The sequence below is a fragment of the Panthera onca genome, chromosome D4, assembly GCF_046562875.1.
Source record: "Panthera onca isolate mPanOnc1 chromosome D4, mPanOnc1 haplotype 2, whole genome shotgun sequence".
Classification (NCBI taxonomy): Eukaryota; Metazoa; Chordata; class Mammalia; order Carnivora; family Felidae; genus Panthera; species Panthera onca.
The window spans coordinates 7618723-7637997 of record NC_138351.1 but is presented as its reverse complement, the minus strand read 5'-3'; the positions used below and the strand labels follow the sequence as shown (position 1 = coordinate 7637997).

The window sequence follows — 19275 nt, the reverse complement described above, 5'->3', positions numbered from 1 at the left end:
TCATAGTTCCACTAAACATAGACATGCCAGTCGGTGCTTTTCTGGTGCTTCGGTTTCCTCAGCCAGTGGTCCCGGCCCTGTCCCGACTCGAACCCGGGTGTGGTGCAGGGGTCACGGACCTTCCACTGCAGTTCCCGGATGAGACCTCTTCTCTGGAAACGGTGACCAGTCTGTGTTCTCTTTCCCCCGCAGACTTTGAAGCCAGCTTCATAAGGCTGTTGGACAAAATAACTAATGGTTCTCGGATCGAAATAAACCAAACAGGTAAGCGCTGTCTCTTCCCATTCCTGAAAGCAGCCACGTGTGCTGCTGACCCGTTCCTCTACTTCTCGTGCCTCTTAACGGGATAAATATTCGGGTGGGAAGACCTGGCTTCCTGCCTGTGAGAAGTCGACTGGAGACGTGTGTCAGATCTGCCAGCGTGAGGGGCGCACCCTTGACTGAGAGAAGTTAGAAGGCTGAACGTTTCAGCTCAAGCAGGCACCTCCTCTGCTTCAGCAACAAAAGTACTTCACGCCTAAAATCGATGTGCAAGGGCTTTTCAAAGTCCGATTGTTTATTTTGTCACAATAAAATTTTACAACAAAGTCTGTGAGATAGTTGAACGCGCTGAATTTTATTTTATTTTTGTCTTTTAAAAGAAGCACGCACAAGCGTATGCAGAAGATGTGAAAATCCCTTCACCTGTTTCTTCTTCCAGCCCCGCCCCGAGGGGCCGCTGCGGTCACGGTCTGGGGCGTGTGCCCTGGTCTCTTTTCCACGCATTTGCTTGCATGGCGCTTCCGTATCTGAGACCAGCAGGGTCATGCTCTTCATGTTGTTCTGCAGCCAGCGTTTTTTCGCTGTCACCGAGGTCTCCGAGAACTTTCCCTGCCAGGCATACGCAGATCTGTCTCGATATTTCAGTGCACCTAGTAGAGTATTCTGGCGTGGGGATGCATGATCATTTATTTGATTGTTCCCTACTGATAAACATTTAGGTTCTTTTTAGCTGTTTGTTTGCTGTTAGGAACTCTTCTCGACCTTGTCAGGGAGACCATGGCAAACATCCTTTGGCCGGCTCCACGAGCTGTTCACCTTTGCACATGTATTCAGCAAAGGAAACCATGACCTTTCTCATGCATTGGCTCTCTTAAGAAAGAAGACCAGCTTGGCCTGATAAGTGGCCCTTGTGTCACAGGAGATTCAGCGGCCTGTAGCCACATTCAGCCATGCCTTACGGAGAACAAGTTTCAGGCGTGAGACCTCAGGGGGTCGTTGCAAGCTGTCATTCCCTGAGTTCTCCTTGGCTTGTTTACTTGGAAATTGCTGGAGATTTTTAAAAAATTAAAAATTTTTAATATTGTTTTGCTGGAGATTTTTTTCAGCAATTTTTATCGGTGATTCAGAGGGTGCGTAATTCTTTTCTAGTCCTCTCTTCAGCTCAAGTTGGGAAGTAAGACATTTTACATGATCCTGCTTCCTCCTCATGTGCCCTGCGCCCACCAGCGTAGAAGCCTTCAATTCTGATAATCTGACCAATTTGTCACCCTGTTAATTTGCAGGCATAAACAGATTTGCAGAATTTAGTGGTTACGTATTTTTTTTTTTGTTTTTTTGTTTGTTTGTTTGTTTTTGGCTTTTTGACCTAAAGGATTGGTTTTAGACTAATCTAAAATTTAATTTAGACTAACTGATGTAGACTCTTTCCCACTTTGATCAGAACATGATTCTGATTGTGATCATTGGGATTTTGGCTTTTAATTTGGTAAAACCTACATTTATTTTATGAACCTCTCAAGAGTGGCTTTCCTTGTGAGGGACTGAGCGTAAATCTCTTTCCTCTAATGTTAAATGTATTGGTAAATTACGCCAGGAGACACTGACAAAAGATTTTGAGCAGCAGCAATACCATGTTCAGCCATTTATGCCCTCCCCCCAAAATCTAGAATATTTTACTTTGCTTTTCCTCTAATACATACACCCAGTAAGAAACTTTTTGGATGATACGGATATGGGAAAGAGTGAACGAAGATAATGGAGTTTCCACCAAAGCTATTCAGTAATTTTAGATCTTTCTATTTGTTGTTATTAAATTTAAAAAGAGCTACTATGAATGGAATTAAGTGCCATGAAGTACTTGCCTTCTCTAGGAATCCTGTTGATGAGTGCAGTTTCTGGGAAATCTCGTTTCAAGGGCCTGGAAAGAAGCTGGTTGCTGATGTGACCATTTCAGCACATCATTCGCAGAGCCCTCCACCAGCAGGCAGAGTGTGCTGTTGGAAGCCCATAGCGCCCGTTGGGATCTCTCCTCTGTGCCCTGCCACGACTTTGGCAATTCAGATGCTTAGGGAGGGGTTTAATTTATTACTGTTTATTAAATTACACTCACAGTTTATTATTGTTACAGGGGCTTGACAGTAATGAGTCAGCTTTTGGAAAAGTTAAGTGTGGGCTCTTAGGAATGGCATTTTGAACTTCTCGGATGCCCTTGTCAGACTTTCCCCTTGGTACTCACTGCTTTTGTTGCCTTTTTGACACTTCGTGTTTTTTGTTTTTTTGTTTTTTCGGCTGAATGTGGCTCTTCCTCCTCCGGTATAAGGAACAACCTTGTATTACCAGCCCGGCCTCCTGTATGGCGGGTCCGTGGAACATGACTGTAGTGTCCTTCGCAGCATTGGCTACTACCTGGAGAGTCTTCTTTGCCTGGCTCCGTTTATGAAGCACCCGTTAAGAATTGTCCTGCGGGGGGTAACCAATGACCAGGTTGACCCTTCGGTGAGTAGTGAATAGTCTTGTCTCTTGTCACAGCCCAGCTTTTGAGAAGCAAGTTCCTGACAAAGCACAGGTTTCATTGTTGAGGGTCTCCGTTTCGTTATTTACCTTGAGATTTAGACATTAATCACCCCGGGAAGCAGATGAACCAAAATTTGCAATCATCAAATGCCGTGATGACTGTTAACATTCATCAAGGTGCCTTTCGCCGTCGTGTCTAAGAGCCTTCAGAGCAGATGTGTGCAGTCTCATCATGGTTGACATGAAAAATGGCTCTGTTGGCTCCAGTGCCGGAGCGTGGATCTTCCTAAGGTCATGTGATGGCTGCGGCTGCAAGGCAGCAGACCAAGATTTCAGACAGAAAATGATAATATCTCCTTGGCATTGCTGTAGCATTATCTTGAGTTAACTCAGATTTTAACCATAAATTTTAGGGCTTTTCTTCTTCTGAGAAGAGTTTGCAGATTTAGAAAAAGGGCAGGGGCGGGGAAGGTGTACGCGAACTCTGATAGTTTGTGGGCGCCAGCGACCTCCTCATTAAGCATGCAAATTTTCCTGCGTGTGTGGGGAGGATAGTTTAATATATACCTGGGATTTTCGTTGTGGCCACCACAGCTGCCTTAGAGTCATTCAAGGATGGGTTTTGTCGTGTGTGTGAGAGAGAGAGAGAGAGATACTAGAACAGTTCTGTCCAGGCCTGCCTTAGACCTTTCTTGCGGGGAGGGAAGGATCCCCTGCTCTCCAGAGAAGGTATCTGAAAACCCAAGGCCATGATGTGAAGTTCTTACCAAGGACACCTTGCCAAGGCTCACCTCCACCGACTTGGGACCGGGACCTCGGAGAGGGTGGCTCCGGGGGCGGAATGGGAAGTGTGTGTAGCTTTTCTAGCCAGTAAAGACCAGTTAGGTGGCGCCCTGAGCCCCAAAGCGGAGACCGCTGGTGTTCAGCAAGACATCTCGTAGGGGGGAAACGCGGTTAGTGTGTTGCTAGGCACTAAGACGCTTACTCCTCAATTGTTGGGAGTTCGGGTGCACAGACTCTTCCGAGGATCCTGGGTATAGTGCAAGACCTCAGGTTGTCAGCTGTAAGGGAATGTGCACAGCCTCTTTAGAATTTTAAACTAGTGTCAAATGATTCCTTTTCTACTGCATTTTCTGACGATTCTAGGAAATGGGCCTTTTGGTTAGAAATGTGACAGGAGGCCTTTCACTTCTGGATTGGGGCGGGGGGAGCGGGAGCCTTGCATAATGGGAAAAAGCTCTGAAACATGAGGAAACTTGGGTACTGGCTGCCTCAGTTATGTACTCTTTTTTTTTTTTTTTTTCTTTCTATAATTGCCAATAATCTTAAAAGCTATTTGCACTGGCGTTATTAAAAAAAAGTTTTGTATGGTAACAGTGACAAAGATTAGTTGATGAATTCCCCAGAAATAATACTTAACTCTTGTGTGCAGAGTATTTAAAAAAAAAAAATCTGTTTTCAGGTGTGGTGGGGTTCTGCTTTTTCTAGCTTCACGGCTAAAGTGACCTTGGTGAATACTTGACTCCAGCCTAGGATAAAAGAAATACACCTAACCCTGGATGAAGAGTAACTTCTTCAGCCTGTGGCTTCATTTCAAGCTTTCTCTGTGATGTTTGGCTTCCCCGATTCACGTCCGTGCCCACTGTGTGCACACAGGATGAACTCAAGGAGTTTTGCCCTTCGGGATCTTGATCTCCTAAGGTGGACAGCTATGGAGGCAGCCAGGGGGGCTACGAGGGTACCCTTATCAGAGGTATAGGCAAAATGCTGAGGGCTGGGAGGGTTTTTTAGAGGAAAGGAGGCCACAGAGTCAGTCTTGGATTTTAGGAAGATGACTCCGGAGGCCAAGATGAGGATGAATTGGAAAGGTCTCAACTAGTTTGAACATCATGGAGGTGGAAGTAGAAAGGAAGGGACAGATCTGAAGGACATTGTGGGGGGAGAGGTTTCTTAACTTGACAGCTAATTGGAGATGGGACAGGAGGAAGGAGTTATAAATAATTCCATGATTTCTGTCCTGGTTGACTTGAAGGGTAGAGATCAGATAGCATTTGATATGGGGAAGAGGAAAATTGTGGTAGGATGATGGATGATGTGTTTCACTTTCATTCTCTTCTCTGGGATATTGGCAGGATATCCACAGAGGTTGTCTAGCTGGCAGTTAGAAGTTATCGTCTGCGGTCTCAGAGACAGGTCACCAGGATCTCACCTATTGACAGTTACAACCCTAGGAGAGTGAGATGGACCAGTGCCGGGGTTGAACCCTGGAGGCTTTTTGACTGAATTAATCCTACAGGTGTTCCTCCTCTGGGCTGCAGTGTGCCGGTGTGTGTCTCTGAATTGGTGGTTCATGTTTGAGACCCCAGGTTTTACGTTACAGTAGGTCGACGTGGTGGCGCTGGGTGGCCATCAGCCCGACCTGAGTGGCGTGGTCCTCTGGATGAGACGTGAGCTCTCCAGTTGGACACAGGCCTTAGCTGACCTCATCGTTCATTTAAATTCCCTTTCTGACCTCCGTGGGCATTTGGGTTTTGCCCCATGGTCCCAGAGGCTGGGAGTAGGGGAAGAAGAGGAAGTGAATGTTTGAGGTGTGAGCGGGGAAGAGGGGCCAGAGACAGCGACCGTGGACATAGGAGGCAAGTTCTAAGGAGCGGGGGATGACTCACAAAGCCAGTCTTTGCAGGAGCCGACTTCGGGCTGGGTGGGGGTTCGGCAGTGAGAAGTTGTACTGACCTCGAGAGAGCAGTGTCCTTGGACTATAAAGACAGCCATAGGTTGGGGAATGAGTAGCAGACAGATGAAGAACCGGGATGGTTAGAAGGTTAGATAGGATGATGGGGGTGTTTATAAGGCTGACTCCTGGAGCTGCTGGAGGGGTGAGGGTAAGACAGTAGAAGTGATAGGACGAGCCTTGTGAGAGAATAGGGACGTTTTCCCTTGGGGACAGAAGGGCAGGGAGTAGGGAGAAATTCTGAGAAGAAAAGCTCAGGAGATCTTATCTGCATCTCCGTGATTCTGCACCAGAGCACAGTAGATATTTATTGGTGCCAACAAGCCGGTCAAATGGCAAGGAAGGTTCCAGTCTTTTTCAGTACCCTCCTGGAAGGGGAAAAGAAGTACGATCACGTCTCCTGTGTGCTGGGCCCTGTTGTGAGTGAACCTGTGTTCTTCTGTATGTATCCTTATTTACTGAATTCTTGAACCAACCCTGTGAGGTGGATGTTCTTATCACTGTTTCAGACAAGGTAGCTGAGAGCAGGTTTCTTCCCTTTCTCGCGTCGGCTTGGATCTGATCGCATTTCTGTCTGCTGACTGACTGAACTGAAGGGTAATGCCTCTGCCGTCAGGTGCCACTTGGACCAGACTTGGGCCTGTAATCGCAGAGTTCCAGCTCCATTTTCCTTAAGCAGAACTTGTAGACCATCCTCACTCTGCTAAAATGAGAGTGTGCACAGCGAGAGGGGTACGTCCAGTCCAGCCCCTCACTTTACGCAGGAGGCACCCACGGCCCTGGGGACGTGGGGAAGTGTCCAGGTCTCCCAGCTAATAAGAGGCAGAGAAGGACTCAAGCCCGCATCTGCTTTTCCGGCCCTAGTCCCACTGCACCAGGATGCCTGCTGTCCGGGGCAGCTAGAGGCTGATTCAGGAGATGGGACCCCCTTCAGCTACACTAGGGCTTCTGGCTGACCTTCAGAGTCCATTTGGCCTCGGCCTTTTGACTCCAGGTATAGGTAGGATGAGGCAGAAGGGATGCGCTGCTTTCTCCCCTCTCTCCCTGCCCTCTCTCTCCCTCTCTCCAGGCTGGGCGCCTGGGTCCCAGAGTCACGTCGTCGGCAGAGCAGCGTGCGCCCCTCCACCCCCACTGTTCCCAGAGTCTGGGTTGGCCTGCTCCCCAGTTGCCCTTAATTCTAGCCTAGACTGGCTTCCTCTCGGTTCTGGCAGCCCCAAATGCATTATTTTAAGTTTGCGACATACGTTTAGCTTCAGTATTTAATGACGTTAGCTAATCTTTAATGAGTTTTCCTCGTAACTGCTTCTGCCCCACCTGATCCATTCTGACCAGGTTCCTAGGCTTCAGAGGTCATTTCTGCCCCTGGTTAATTTTGTGGTATCAGAATATTTAGTTGGGGCTGTTCTCTGCTATGAAGGCTTATTGGAGTCTCATTCTGTTGAATCTCAGCATGTTAGAGTTGGTGGCAGCTCGGAGAGAGACAGGCTGAGAGCCCCAGACCTTAAAAACCAGGAAATTCAGACAGTTGGGATTTTCTGACCAGAAGCCACACAGCTAACAGGAGGTGGAGCCTGGACAGAGCCGCCCTGCCCCTGCCTGGGGGTCGCTCGCTCCTGCAGGCTGGAGAGCAGCTCTGTTCAGTGGGAACAAGTAAGGGAGTGATTTTCCTTTCCTTCCCGAGTTGCTGTTGAGACAGCGTTCACTGACTTGTTCGCCAACCTGATTTGAATGTCACCCTTATTCCCTCTGGGGCATCCACAAATAAATAAGCAGAGGACCCCAGGCCCCCGAGGAGCTCTAAGGGAGGAGGTCATAACAGCCATGCTCGGCACAGCCCTGCCATCAACTGTGGGCATTGTCATTGCACTGTGGGGCTTCCCTGAGTCCAAGCCTACCTCCCCCGGCCTACCCCTTTGTGGACTGTCCCCTCCTGTGACTGCCTGTGTGGCACCCGCAGGACTCCCAGGTAGCCCCTGCTCAGGTTGCAGACTTCATTTGGTTTGCTTTGGCTTGGATTGCCACCAGCTCTCAGCACTAAACCATGTTGGAAAAAGAATAATAAAAAAGGCTGATATTTTCTTCTGTAACGCTTAGGCCTCTAGGAATGAGCAGAAGTCCCAGTTTGTTTTCTGGATGGGCCTAGCCATTTCTTGATGCTTTTTGCGTGATGCGTGTGATACTCACGATGACTCACAGGGTACATGTATGCTGTTATAAAGTGAGGAAAGAGGGGCTCGGAGAAGCCGGCAGCTTGTAAAATTGCAGTCTTATTTGGGAGCAGAGCCGGCCCATGCCCTCAGTTGTAAGCCCGCGTGCTTCCTCCTCGCAGGATGACATCGTGTGCCCGGTTGCTGAACCTCATCCTGCTTTGTGGGCTCTTTGTTCTTCCCACTTCTCAAGGTTTAATTAAACTTTTTTTTTTTTTTTTTCCTGAAATAATTCCACAGGTTGATGTTCTTAAGGCAACAGCCCTCCCCCTGTTGAAACAGTTTGGAATTGACGGTGAATCATTTGAACTAAAGGTAAGGATGCGTGTACCTTGTTGGCTGTATATATATGCGTACAACATATTCTCTTGTGAACTCATGGGAAGAGCCGTGTGACTCAGCGTGTCTGTGTGTGTCACATCGAACGTCTCCTTTGAGAACACCCACGGGAGTCATGACCCCAACGTTACAGACTTGGAGCTGGAGAGGGACTCTTGAGTAATGACAGTCATAGTGGCCAGTTACTCGCACTTACTCTGCAGTAGGTGATGGTGTGAGTGCTGCACACGCGTCGGCTCCCTGAGTCCTCGCGGCATCTCCACTAGTGAGCAGTGGAGCCAGGGTTCTAGCCACACGCCCTCTCTGCTCGAATCATCAAGATGTAATTTGTCTCCAGGGCCTCCCAACCTGGATGCCCCTGTGAATGTTCAGTGTTTTCAAAACCTAGTAGAAGTAATTTAAGCATCTGTTTAAGCAGGGTTACATCAGTAACACTGGATATCTTAAGCTGTTTAGCATCTATTTCTTAAGTTAATGTTTTAAAACGGGGGAAATGACTTCATTTTTACTGAATAAAATGAGTTTTCATAGATCAGTTCATTGCACAGGAGGAGAAGCGGGTTCCTGACGGGTGAGAAATGGGATGAGCCAATGAGCTGGGCTAGTTGCTCACAGTTAGGATGAGGGGACAGGCCCTCGTGATGAAGTGGCTTCACTGTGACGGGGACGTGCTGGCCCGGAGTCACCGCTCAGCATGTGCCCTCTTGGTGCTAACTTAAGGTGCTGTCGGCATTGAAGGGGTTGACAAGGTGGGTACGAAAGAGCTCGCTGCCTCCCGAGGAAGAGCCCCTTGGCACAGAGCAGCCAGGTTGGGTGTCGGGGTCACGCGCTCCGCAGCATCGTCACCTCTTCTGTCTTTCCACCCGGGCAGGTTGTGCGACGGGGAATGCCTCCCGGAGGAGGAGGAGAAGTGTTCTTCTCCTGTCCTGTGAGGAAGGTCCTGAAGCCCGTTCAGCTCACGGATCCAGGGAAGATCAAACGTATTAGAGGAATTGCGTATCCTTTTGTTTGATTTAACTTTCTGTTCTTTGACTTGCCTCTCGAAGGGAAGAATGACTTATCACTTCCAACAGTTTACCTCTTTGCAGAGTTATTGACTTTTAGACAGCAGTCTTGGGGAAGTCTTAGCAGTGCAAAATGGTAATTGTTGGCTGAGATGCGATGTTTTATTATCCGTCTCACCATGACTAGACTGGTTCCTTCGTTGTTCTTTTTTAGTTCACGCTCAAGCAAACAACTCCAGGGTATGTCCTGCTCTCCTGGGGGCTTTGGTTTAGGGACCACCAACACACCCCTGATGAGGGGAAACCTACGCAAACACGTAATTCTGATCTAGTGTGTAAAGTGGTGTAGACAGGCACACAGTAGGTTGGGGAGCTAAGATACAGGATGGCACATTTTGTCTGGAGGATGTAGGAGGGCAGGAATAATACCTGTTTATTTATTTAAAAAAATTTTTTTAAACATTTATTTATTTTTGAGACAGAGACAGAGCATGAACGGGGGAGGGTCAGAGAGAGAGGAAGACACAGAATCTGAAACAGGCACCAGGCTCTGAGCTGTCAGCACAGAGCCTGACGCGGGGCTCGAACCCACGGACTGCGAGATCATGACCTGAGCTGAAGTTGGACGCTTAACTGACTGAGCGACCCAGGTGCCCCAGTAATACCTGTTTATTAAGTGATTACTTTGCATGCACTGTGATAATATAAGGGTATGCTTGCTTTTCTTTTGTTTTTAAACAACCACTTTATTGGGGCACCTGGGTGGCTCAGTCGGTTGAGCGTCTGACTTTGGCTCAGGTCATGATCTCATGGTTCACAAGTTTGAGCCCTGCATCTGGCTCACTGCTGTCAGCGCAGACCCTACTTCAGATCTTCTGCCCCCCCCGCCCCCCACGGCCCCTCCCTCACTCATACTGTCTCTCTTAAAAATAATTAATTAAAAACCATTTTATCGATGTATGATTTACGTACAAAAAGCTATACGGATTAACGTGTACAGCTTGATGAGTTTGGAGATTAGCATATACCTGCAAAACCAGTAGCATAGTGCCTTAAACCTATTCGTTACCTCCAAGAGTTTCTTTCTGCCCTCTTGATTTTTTTTTATTTTTACACTTTCTTTAGATTTTTATACCTTTAATTTTTTGTGGTAACGTTTGATATAGGTGTACTCTTTTAGCAAATTTTTTTAAAAATTATTTTTTAAATTCCAGTATAATTATCTTAGCAAATTTTTTTTTATAAAAAAATTTTTTTTAACATTTATTTATTGTTGAGAGAGTATGAGCAGGGGAGGGGTAGAGAGAGAGGAAGACACAGCATGTGAAGCAGGCTCCAGGCTCTGAGATGTCAGCAGAGAGCCCGACACAGGGCTCCAGCCCACGAACTGTGAGATCATGATCTGGGCGGAAGTTGGGTGTTCAACTGACTGAGCCACCGAAGACCCCCAGCAAATTTTTAAGTATATAGTGCAGACATTATGGCATATAGTGGATTTGTAGGACTTAATCATCTTGTATAACTGAAACTTTGTACCCTTTTACCAGCATTTCCACCTTTCCCCTTCCTTCCAAACTCTGGCAACCACCATTCTCTCTGCTTCTGTGAGTGTGACTATTTTAGATTCCTTCTATAAATGGAATTATGCAGTATTTGTTTTTCTGTCTGTTCTGTATCTTTCACCAAGTGTTATTTCACTTAGCACGCTGTCTTCCTTATTAAACCATGTCACAAATGATAGCATTTCCTTTTTTTTTTTTTTTTAAGGCTTAATAATACTCTATGTATATAAATACTACATTTTCTTTATTTATCTTGCATTGGACATTTAGGTTGCCTTCATGTCTTGGTTATAGTGAATAACACTGAAATGAATGTGGGAGTGTATTCAGTTTCTGTGGATATGTACCCTATGTGGGATTGTGGGATCAATTTACATTCCCACCAACAGTGTATAAGGATTCCCTTTTCTCCACACTTTCAGCCATACTTGTTATCTTTTGTTTTTTGTTTTTTTATAATAACTGTTCCAACAAGCATGAGGTGATAACCCGTTTTGTTTTTTTTAAGATTTTAATGTTTATTTTTGAGAGAGAGAGGGGGGAAGGGGAGCCGGGGAGGGGCAGAGAGAGAGGGAGACAGACTCTGAAACAGGCTCCAGGTTCTGAGCTGTCAGCACAGAGCCCGACACGGGGCTCAAACCCACAACCTGGGAGATCATGACCTGACCTGAAGTCGGATGCTCAACCAACTGAACCACCCAGGTGCCCCTAACTCATTGTGGTTTTGATTTGCATTTCTCATGATGAGTGATATTGAGCCCTTTTTCACATGAATGTATGAACATAATCTGGTTCTTCTTTGGAGAAGTATCTATTCAGGTCCTTTGCCCATCTTCTAATTGGATTATTTTTAGTTTGTTGCTGTTGAGTTGTATGGGTTTTTACATATTTTGGATATTAATCAGAGATATGAATTGCAGACATTTTCTCTCATCCTGTGGATTGCCTTTTCACTTTGTTGTTTCTTTTGCCCTTGTTTTGGTGCTCCATCCAATAAATCATTGTCAGTGCTAAGAAACTTTTCCCCTATGTTTTCTTCTAGAATATTTATGGTTTTAGGGTCTTACGTTTATCTTTAATCTATTTTGAGTTGATTTTTGTATGTGGTGTGTCTGTTGAACAGACTTGTAGGGGTTTATTTCTGGGCTCTCTGTTGTGTTCCATTGGTTTTTGTGGCAATACCATGCCATTTTGATTACTGTAGCTTTGTGATATATTTTGAAATCAGGAACTCTGATGCCTCCAGCATTGTTCTTGCTCAAAGTTGCTTTGGCTTTTTTGAGTCCTTTGTAGTTCCATATAAATTTTAGGATTGTTTTTTCTGTATCTGTTATTTTGTAAAAAAAAAAAAAATCATTGGGATTTTGGGGCTCCTGGGTGGCTCAGTTGGTTAAGCATCTAACTTTGGCTCAGGTCATGATCTCACAGTTCGTGGGTGTGAGCCCCGCATCGGGCTCTGTGCTGACAGCTCAGAACCTAGAGCCTGCTTGCTTCAGATTCTGTGTCTCCATCTGTCACTGCCTCTTCCTGCTTGTGCTCGCTTGCATGCTGCACGCTCTGTCTCTCTCAAAAATAAAATAAATAAACATTAAAATAATATGTCATTGGTAGTTTGATAGGGATTGCATTGAATCTATAGTTTACTTTGGGGAGTCTGGACGTTTTAAGAATATTAATTCTCTCAGTCCATGAATGTAGACTGTCTTTCCATTTATTTGTGTCTTTTAAAGATGTTTTTCATGATCGTTTTATACTTTTCAGTATACAGTTCTTTCACTTCCTTGGTGAAGTTTATTCTTACGTTTTTAGGTTTTTTGGATGCTTTTGTAAATAGGATTATTTCCTTGATTTCTTATTCAGATAGCTTATTGTTAGTGCACAGACATGCAACTGATTTTTGTATGTTGAGTTTGTATTCTGCAACTTTTAAAAATATTTATTCCGGTAGTTTTTTTGTTTGGGGGGTGATATCTTTAGGGTTTCTACGTGTAAGATCAGGTCATCTGCAGTCAGATAATTTTACTTCTTCCTTTCCAGTTTGGGTTCCTTTCATTTCTTTTTCATGCTTAATTTCTCTGGCCAGGATTTACAGTACCATGCTGAATAGGAATGGAAAGCGTGGCTATCCATGCTTGATTCCAAATTGTAGAGGAAAAGCTTTCAGTTTTCCATCGTTCCTGAAGATGATGTTAGCTGTGGGCTTTTCATGTGTGTCCTTATTGTGTTGAGATAAGTTTCTTCTATATTTAATTTGTTGAGAGTTTTTAATTGTGGAAGAGTATTGAATTGTATCAGATGCTTTTTCTGTGTCTGTTGAGACAATCATGTGATTTTTATTCTTTATTCTGTTAATGTGGTTTATCACGTTAGTTGATTTGCATACATAGAGCCATCTTTGCATATCAGGGATAAATCCCACTCGGTCATGTTATATGAACCTTTTAATGTATTGTTGAATTTAGTTTACTAATATTTGTTGATAATTTTTGCATCCATGTTCATTAGGGATATTGGCCTGTAGTTTTCTTTTTTGTAGTGTCTTTATGGTTTGGCTTTGGTATCAGGGTGACACTGGTTTCATAAAATGAATTTGGAAGTGTTCTCTCTTTGATGTTTTTGGAAGTCTAAGGATTGGTATTTGTCATTTAAATGTTTGGTAGAATTCACCAGTGAATTAATCGTGAAGCCATCTGGTCTTTGTTTCGAGGTTTTTGATTACTGATTCAGTCTCCTTACTTGTTATTGGTCTGTTCAAGCTCTATTCTTGATGCAGACTTGGTAGAATTTATCCATTTCTTCTAGGTTGTCCAATTTGGCATGTAACTGTTCATCATAGTACCTTATTATTTTTTTTTTACAAATTGCGGCATCATTTAGAATGTCTGTTTTCATTTCTGATTTTATTTGAGTCTTTGCTCTTTTTTTCTCAATCTAACTAAGGGTTTGTCATTTGTTTATCTTTGCAAAAAACTGATTCTTCTGTTGATTTTTTTCCCGTTGGTTTTTGCTTTTTTGTTTCACTTGTATCTACCCTATTATTTATTTCCTTCTGCTAACTTTGGATTTTAGTTCTTCTTTTCCTAGTTCCTTGAAGTGTAAAGTTCGGCTGTTTATTAGAGACCCTTCTTCTTTTGTAGAAAGAATGTAGGTCCTTATCACTATAAAATTCCTTCTTGGTACTCCTTTGCTCAGTCGCAAAAGTTTTGGTATGTTGTGTTTTCATTTTTGTTTGTCTATAGATTTTCTAGTTTCCCTTTTGATTTCTTCTTTGACCCCTTGTATGTTCAAGGATGTGTTCGTTTTCACCGGTTTGTGGATTTTCCCGTTTGCTTGCAGTTATTGATGCCTACTTTCGTTCCATTGTGGTTGGAAAAGGTAGCTGAGGTGATTTCAGCCGCCTTAAACTTGTTAAGACGTGTCCTGTGACCAAGCTTGTGATCCTGGAGAACGTTCAAGCAAGAAGAATGCGTGCCCCTCTACTGTCGGGTGAAATGCGCTCTGGATGTCCGTGAGTTCCATCTGGTTGTGCTGTTCAAGTCTTCTGTTGCCTTGCTGATTTTCTTTCTGGACGTCCTGTCCATTGTTGAAAGTGGGGCGTGAAGTCTTCAATTGCTGTTGCATTGCTCTTTTTTCAGGTCTGTTGATGTTTACTTTATATATTTAGGTGATCTGAGTGAGTGCATATATAATTGTTACATCTTTCTGTTGAACTGACCTTACCGTTGTATGATCGACTTCTTTATCTCTTGTGACTTTAAAACATTTAGTTATTTATTTTTATTTATTTAGAGCATGAGTGGAGGAGGGGGGCGGAGGAAGGGAGAGAATGTTTTCTTTTTTTTTTTTGAGAGAGAGAGAGAGTGCGAGTGAGTGGGGCAGAGAGAGAGGGAGAGAGAGAATATCTTAAGCAGGCTCCACTCCAGGCTTAGCGTGGAGCCCTGTCTCTTGTGACCTTAAAGTCTTGTTGGACTTAGTGTCTTTTGTTTGATGGAAGGTCAGTCACTCCTCCTCTCTTTTGGTTCCCATTTGCACGGAATATCTTCACTTTCAGCTTATATGTGTGCTTATATGTTAAAGCGGGCCGTTTGTAGACAGCATATAGTTGGGTCTTGTTGTTTTACCCCTGCAGCAACTTTTGTTTCTTCTGATTGTGAAGGTTAATCCGTTTACATTTGAGACTCTTTATTTTTAAGCCTCAAAGTGACTTCTGAGTTTACTTGCATTCTGTTTTGCAGATGGGGAAACTGAGGCTGCACCTTATGGAATTTGTATCCACATAACACTGCTCATGACGGCAGAGCTGGGACTTGAGCTCTGTCTGATCGCAGCCCGGACTTTCAACCTCTGCCTTTTCCTATAGGAAGGGAAGGCGTTGGGACTGAGCTTTGAAGGCTGGAGGCCTGTGAAGCAGAGCAAGGAGGGAATGCTTGTGCACATGTCACAGTGCACAGCGGTTCTGGGAGTGGCAAGCCGTGCAGTGTGGCCTCAGTGCAGGTTGCGCAGTGGTGTTTGGTAGTAGAAGATGGAGATGGAAGAAGTAGTGGGTGATGGGGCCGGAGCCAGTGAAGATTAAAGACCACGTGGAGGGAGTTGGCTTTTGTTCCAAAGTCAGCAGTTATCTAGAGAGAGAATTTCCATGTTAAGACCATAACTTTGGTGATGCTAAAAGAACTTTTGGCTGCTTTTTAGAAGGTTCAAGTAAAAAAAAAAAAAAGAAAAACATCCTATCACCTAGTGGCGACCACTTACAGGCAAAGATACTAGAGAGTCATTGTGGCCTGAAGAGCCTGGGTGAGGGTTGCTGGTTTACAGAGATCCTGGGGGCAGCATGCGGGGGGTGCCGTCACCACCTGGCTCTGTGATAGGGGGACAGGGGGGTCCTTGAGGGCGATTCTGATGTGTCTCCTGGCACCTGGATAGAGATATACGTTCTGACAGTAGCTGTGTGTTTGCCGTGGGGGGGGGGCAGTGGGGATAAGTTCAGTTCTATTCCTGCTGGGTTCGAGGGCCCTTCGTGTGGTTACAGGGAGATAGGCCTAGAAAGGAAATTAGAAATGCACACCTGTAACCTGGGGGCCAGGTGAGAGCCCAAAGTGGGTGATTTGGAGTTGGCTACTGTGTAGTGTGCGGGAGAGGCGGGTGGCGGGTGGATCCCTGAGAAGCCACTAAGACTTGAAAGCAAAAGCAAAGTGCTCCCAGGGCACCTCGGGAGCTCAGTTGGTTAAGCATCCAACTCTTGATTTCAGTTCAGATCGTGATGTCATGGCTCATAAGACTGAGCCTCATGTTGGGCTCTGTGCTGACAGCGTGGGGCCTGCTGGGGATTCTTTCTCTCTCTCTCTCTCTCTCTCTCTCCCCCTCTCTCCCTCCCTCCCTCCCTCCCTCCCTCCCCTCCTTCCTTCTCCCCTCCCCTACTCATGTTTGAGAGCATGCACTCTCTCTCAAAATAAACCAAAAAAAAAAAAAAAAAAAAAAGAAGGCCAAGTGCTCCCGGGAAGGGGGACCAGGGAGAGTCAAGGGGTTGAGAGGAGAATAAAGAAAATGCAGTTTCTCAGAAGTCCTGGTTGGACGCCCCCCTCCCCTGCCCGAGGAGCCCAGAGGAGTCAGCCTGAGGCTGGAGAATGCTCTGGGCAGCTCACGGCCAAGGAGGAGCTCCTTCCAGAGAGGAGGAGCCAGCCCCAAGACCACTTCCCGGCTGAGGGGTGTGACCCGGAGGGCTGTGGTGCAACATGGAGGTTGCTCTGTCAAGAGTCTTGACCGGAAAGAGAAGCAGGAGGAAAGATAAGGCAGTTACTTGCCATATGGAGATGGAGAGTGTTGAGAAGATTCCCTCCCTTTCCGAAGAAAAGGTTGGTGCTGATCTGAGTACTGCTGTTGATCAGGTAGATCTCTGGGTGAGAGGGAGGCTCATGCAGCAGGGTAGCAGTGATAAGGTTCTGGGATCAGATGTGAGTTCCGACTCTGGCTTTGCCGCTCAGGTATGACAGGATTTCGGCCCAAAGCCTTGGTTGACCCGCTTGTCACTGGGCACTTTACAGACACCGTGTGGGGCTGCCGTGAAGGTTGAGTGAGGTGATAGATGCATAGTACGAGGCACTGGGCTGGTGTGTGAGTAAGCACGTGGTAAGTTGCAGCTACTGTTATTTTTATTATTATTGGAGAGGGTGTGGGTTGAAGATGGCAGGTATGCGGTGAGGACAGCTCTAAATCGAGCCGCCTGAAGGTGGTAGGAAGGGGGGTGGGAACAGTTCTGTTTTCAAGAGTTAGGTTGGGATTGAGGACAAGGGCAATAGCAGAGGTATGATGAGGCAGTGTGACAAGTGTCAGGATGTGCTGTGGCAGTGGGGTGCAGTGACTGAGGAGAAGAGCAAGTCTGTGTGACAGCAGTGAGGGCTCAGCCCGAGATGGTGACCATTATGGTGTCGGCTTTGTGACTGTGTGGCCGTGTCTGGCGGCAGTCGGCAGCCCGGAGGGCAGAGAAGAGAAGGCCAGACGGCCACTCTCAGCTAGGGCTGAGTGTGGATGACGGGGTGAATGACTGGTGCAGGGGATAGGTTAGAGGGACTGGGGGGGTGGGTATTGTTGCAGTGACAGACGGGTGCTCCTGGCCGAGTCCTGTGGCAGGGGCTGGCCAGCCTGGAGAAGGCAGGCGGTCACGGGGTTGGAACCCTTAATGGATTTAAAGGTTGAATGTAAATAGCCCTAAAGGTTGAGTGGAAGTAGGTGTGTGTGCTGGGTGGAAGAACAAGAACTTGTGTGTGGGGAGTTGTCTTTTGGGGTCTCGGATATTGAAAGTAGTACGATTCCAGAGGCCGACAAGATCTGGGTCAGGGCAGGCATTGGAGGCCCGAGGGCTGGATGGCTTGCGCAGTGACTTGGCTGGTGGGAGTTTGACAAAAGGGAGAGATCAGGATGTCTTCTTCCCAGGGGTGGGATAGGTGCCTAAAGTCAAGTTTTATGTTTCTCAGGAGGTTTGGGCATAGTCCTCCTGGGAGGAAAAGAAACGTGGTGTGGACTGACTCTTCGGAGGCCTTGATCAGCTTGAACAGTGAGCCGTGAGGACTCGGATTAGCTGGGGAAGCCGTTGTTGAGACAGAGGGTGCCGCCCGGAGTTCTTTGCAGGAGCCCTCGGGACCAGAGGAGCCTGTCACCGAGCTTCCCGCGCTGTGACCTGTTCTCTCTGCGTGGCTCCCCTGGGGCCCATCTCAGGGCCACGCCCAGCACCTCTGTCCCCGGAGCCCCCAGGTTGGCGCACAGTTGTATGGCCTTTCTAAGGTGATGGTCTCTGTGGAGAAATGGAGATGCCGTGCAAGTAGGAAGGTTTTTTTAGTTTTCTCTTTAACCAAATACGCATGCACTTTTAGCTCAACCTTATTCTTGTTAACAGGCTCCTGTGTTTTGCCATGTAAATAACCCAGAACGAAACCCTGCTGGTGGCCGTTTGCCTCTGTTGCTGGAAAGTGCGGCAGTCGGTGGCCTTGCGCGTGAAATCCTGCCCACATTCCGGGCCGTTTCAGTTTGATTTTTCTCTTTTGAGATTTGTGTCCTTCATGCTGTCTCGTGGCAGTGAGCCCTGCTCGGGGCCCATTCTCTGTAGTCTGGAAACGTGATTTGCAGAGTGTGCTGTTTGTTTTGACACAGTCTTGTGGTAACGACATGGGTTCCACGGAGGCTGTCACGCTGGGGTCTCCCCGAATGGTGTCCCGCGTGTGCACACGCCCTGTGAGTGAACCTTTGACGAGGACACTGGGAGGTGGGGAAGGCTCGGGGGTTGTGCAGAGGAGACGGAGAAAGCCGGAAGAGCCCCGGGCGGCGGGCCGTCCCTTTGCTCCTCCCTGCTTCTCCCTCCCGTGTTCTTTGAGCCTCCCTGTATAGAACCGGCGCCAGGAAGACCCCGAGGAACTCCTCGTGTGGGGCCGGGACCCCTGAACCCTCCTCCCAGCTCCTCGGGGAAGGAGCCACGGTGCCCTTGCTCAGATTCCTGTCTGCAAACCAGATGTGAGCTGCCCCTCTCACGGACACCCCAAAGGAATGTGGGTTTGAACTGAGATCGCCTTCCTGGCCAGTCTTGGAGCCTGGGAAAAAAAGAGCCGCCTTCGGCAAAACGCTCTGGCTGGTTTTGTGGTTTTTGTAGTTCCAAGTCCGGTTGACTGTGGGTCTGAGCTTGGAGGTTGTACTCCCCATGGGAGGGCCGGGGTTAGAAGAGCCGGCCCTGCTCTTGTGGCTTTAACTGAGGGCGCGTCTTTTCCCTCCCTGACTGGCCAGGTCCTGGGCAGGAGCTGGTGTGGGTTCCTGCCAGCAGCTGTGACTGGATGGTGCGGTTACCTTTTATTTAATGCCACCCACTCTCCTCTCCCCCTGCCTGAGGGGGGTGGTGGGGAGAAGGGGGACGCTCTGTTTCCAGTTTGTGGCGCTGTCCCAGAAGCTCATGATTTGGTACCTAAGAGTCAAATGAAGAAGCTGGGGTAGAGGCCCAAGATGGCAGTGAGTTAGAATTTGTAGGACAAACTGGTTTCCTTTCTCTGATTGTAGGGAAGGTACGTAGAGCATCAATCTGCGTCTCTCTCTTTCCACACCCACACCCGTGTGTGCCTTCTCTGACCTGGAACGCCAGTGAGGGATAGTAGGGCCTAGAACTGTGAAATTGGCTCTCTCGG

The 19275-nt window shown here is 46.9% G+C and overlaps 1 protein-coding gene across 3 annotated transcripts in view; it reads left to right on the top strand.

Annotated features, from left to right (window-relative positions):
* The window catches only part of RCL1 (RNA terminal phosphate cyclase like 1), a 56753-nt gene that overhangs the window by 15500 nt on the left and 21978 nt on the right, over positions 1-19275 (top strand). For all 3 annotated transcript variants that reach the window (XM_078436067.2, XM_060610181.3, XM_078436066.2), the window contains exons 2-5: positions 193-264; positions 2582-2757; positions 7954-8028; positions 8924-9048. In XM_078436067.2, coding sequence (XP_078292193.1) covers positions 193-264; positions 2582-2757; positions 7954-8028; positions 8924-9048 — 448 coding nt within the window. The remainder of the gene's footprint in view (positions 1-192; positions 265-2581; positions 2758-7953; positions 8029-8923; positions 9049-19275) is intronic.